Consider the following 1,966-nt stretch of genomic DNA (forward strand, 5'->3'; position numbering starts at 1 on the left):
GAGAGGAAAATCTTCCTTTTAACAGGAAGAAACCTCCAGCAAAACCAGGCTCGGTGTGAGCGGCCATCTGCTGAGGCCGACTGGGGTTCAAGTAGAAAGAAAGCATCCATACAGAAAGAAGCAGAGACACAAAAGGCAACTGTAATGACTCCTTTTGACCTCCTTTAATTAATAACTCTTAGGTATGTTGGTCATGACCTGCTGCAAAGTATTTAAAAAATTTATAATTTTGGTGAAAGAAATATATTTCCATATATGTTATTCTGGAAATATAACAGAACCCAGGAAAAGGAAACTGCATTTTAGAATTTTTAAGAATAACGCGTCATTTTTACATTTGTTTCACAAGTAACATATAGGTGAATGTTTTAAACTCTTAATCATCTTTTGTGATGTTTTTTTCTTCTTTTTAATACAGGCTGTAGCTCCTTTTTCCTCTTCAAGCGGATCTTTTTGGGGTTGAACTAAAGGGGTTCTTTTTTTTTCTTCTTGAGGGAAACGCCTCTCAGCACAAAGCATGTGAATGCTGGAGCCAGAGCCCACCCCGACAGCCTCACATAACAGTTCTTAGCAGCAAGCAGAACCTCAGTTGGGAGCCAGGCGAAGAACAGAGACACCGAGTACTAACAGCAACAGAGATGGCATCTTTAGGTCTGCAGATTCTTGGGGTTGCTTTGGCTATGCTTGGGTGGCTAGGAAACATCCTGATCTGTGCGTTGCCCCTTTGGAAGGTCTCTGCCTTTATTGGGAACAACATCGTTGTGGCCCAGACCATATGGGAAGGCCTGTGGATGAGCTGCGTGGTGCAGAGCACAGGTCAGATGCAGTGCAAGGTCTACGACTCCCTCCTGGCTCTGCCTCCGGACCTCCAGGCAGCTCGGGCCATGATCATCATCGCTATCCTCTTCTCTCTGTTTGGCCTTCTGTTGTCTGTGGTTGGCGGCAAATGCACAACCTGCATCGAGGATGAAAGAGCCAAAGCCAGGGTGTGCATCTCTGCAGGGATCTTCTTCCTCCTAAGCGGGGCTCTGTGCCTTGTGACTGTGTCTCTGCCAGCCAACAGCATCATCAAAGACTTCTACAGCCCTTTGATTCCAGATGCTCAAAGAAGAGAGCTTGGTGCCTGTTTGTATGTTGGCTGGGGAGCAGCAGGACTGCTGCTGCTCGGCGGATCTCTCCTGTGCTGTCAGTGCCCAGCAGGAAGGGAGCGCTACAACGGAGGGAAATACTCTGCCCCTAAATCCACAGCACCAGCAAAGGAGTTTGTCTGAGCTGCTGAAGAACAGAAAGAAGCTCTCGCTGAGAAGGAAACAACGGAACCAGTCTCTTCTCAAGATGAAATCTGCATTTTGACTAATTTTCTTTGACTAACACAGACTCCTTTTCTGTTGATGAAAGATGGATTGATTAACTCGTGAAATTTTAAGGTTTTCTTTCTTAATTCTTCAATGCAATGTCAGATATTTTCTAACTCAATAGACTTTTTTTTTTTTTTTGGAAATACAAGCACTTGTTTTGTATCTAAGCTTTCTGTGTTTTTTTATAAAATAAACACATTTTTTGTCAAAAATGTCTTCTTTTTTTTGAAGAAACTACGGTATGTTATCTTTAATCAGCAGGCATCTCCTGTTATGTTTTACAAACAAAAATAAAAAGATTGTGCTGCACTAAACTTAAACCTACATAAGACAATTATCTCTTTATTCAGATATATTTATTAAAAAAGTAGTTCTGAACAAAACAGGCGCCTATGGGCCATGTGCACAAATGACTAGTTCTATTCAATTCAATTCAATTCAATTCAGTTTATTTATATAGCGCCAAATTCACAACACACGTCATCTCAAGGCAAGTTACAGTTCAACCAGATCATACAGTCAAATTGATACAAAGTTTTCTATCTAAGGAAAACCAGTTGATTGCATTGACTCATTGACTCAAATACAATCCCTCACACTAAGCATGC

General features: G+C 41.7%; 1 protein-coding gene across 1 annotated transcript; it reads left to right on the forward strand.

The window, feature by feature from the left end:
- The first annotated feature begins 553 nt into the window (after positions 1-553).
- LOC107098355 (claudin-4-like) lies at positions 554-1,536 on the forward strand. The gene has a single exon (XM_015395992.1). The coding sequence runs from the start codon at positions 639-641 to the stop codon at positions 1,269-1,271; it is 633 nt and encodes a 210-aa protein (XP_015251478.1). The 5' UTR covers positions 554-638; the 3' UTR covers positions 1,272-1,536.
- Positions 1,537-1,966: the final 430 nt, after the last annotated feature.

This window comes from Cyprinodon variegatus, unplaced genomic scaffold, assembly GCF_000732505.1.
Source record: "Cyprinodon variegatus isolate N-32 unplaced genomic scaffold, C_variegatus-1.0 Scaffold771, whole genome shotgun sequence".
In the NCBI taxonomy this organism is placed as follows: Eukaryota; Metazoa; Chordata; class Actinopteri; order Cyprinodontiformes; family Cyprinodontidae; genus Cyprinodon; species Cyprinodon variegatus.

Coding starts and splice junctions, on each gene's coding strand:
- LOC107098355 (XM_015395992.1), top strand. CDS start 639: ATGGCATCTTTAGGTCTGCAGATTCTTGGGGTTGCTTTGGCTATGCTT.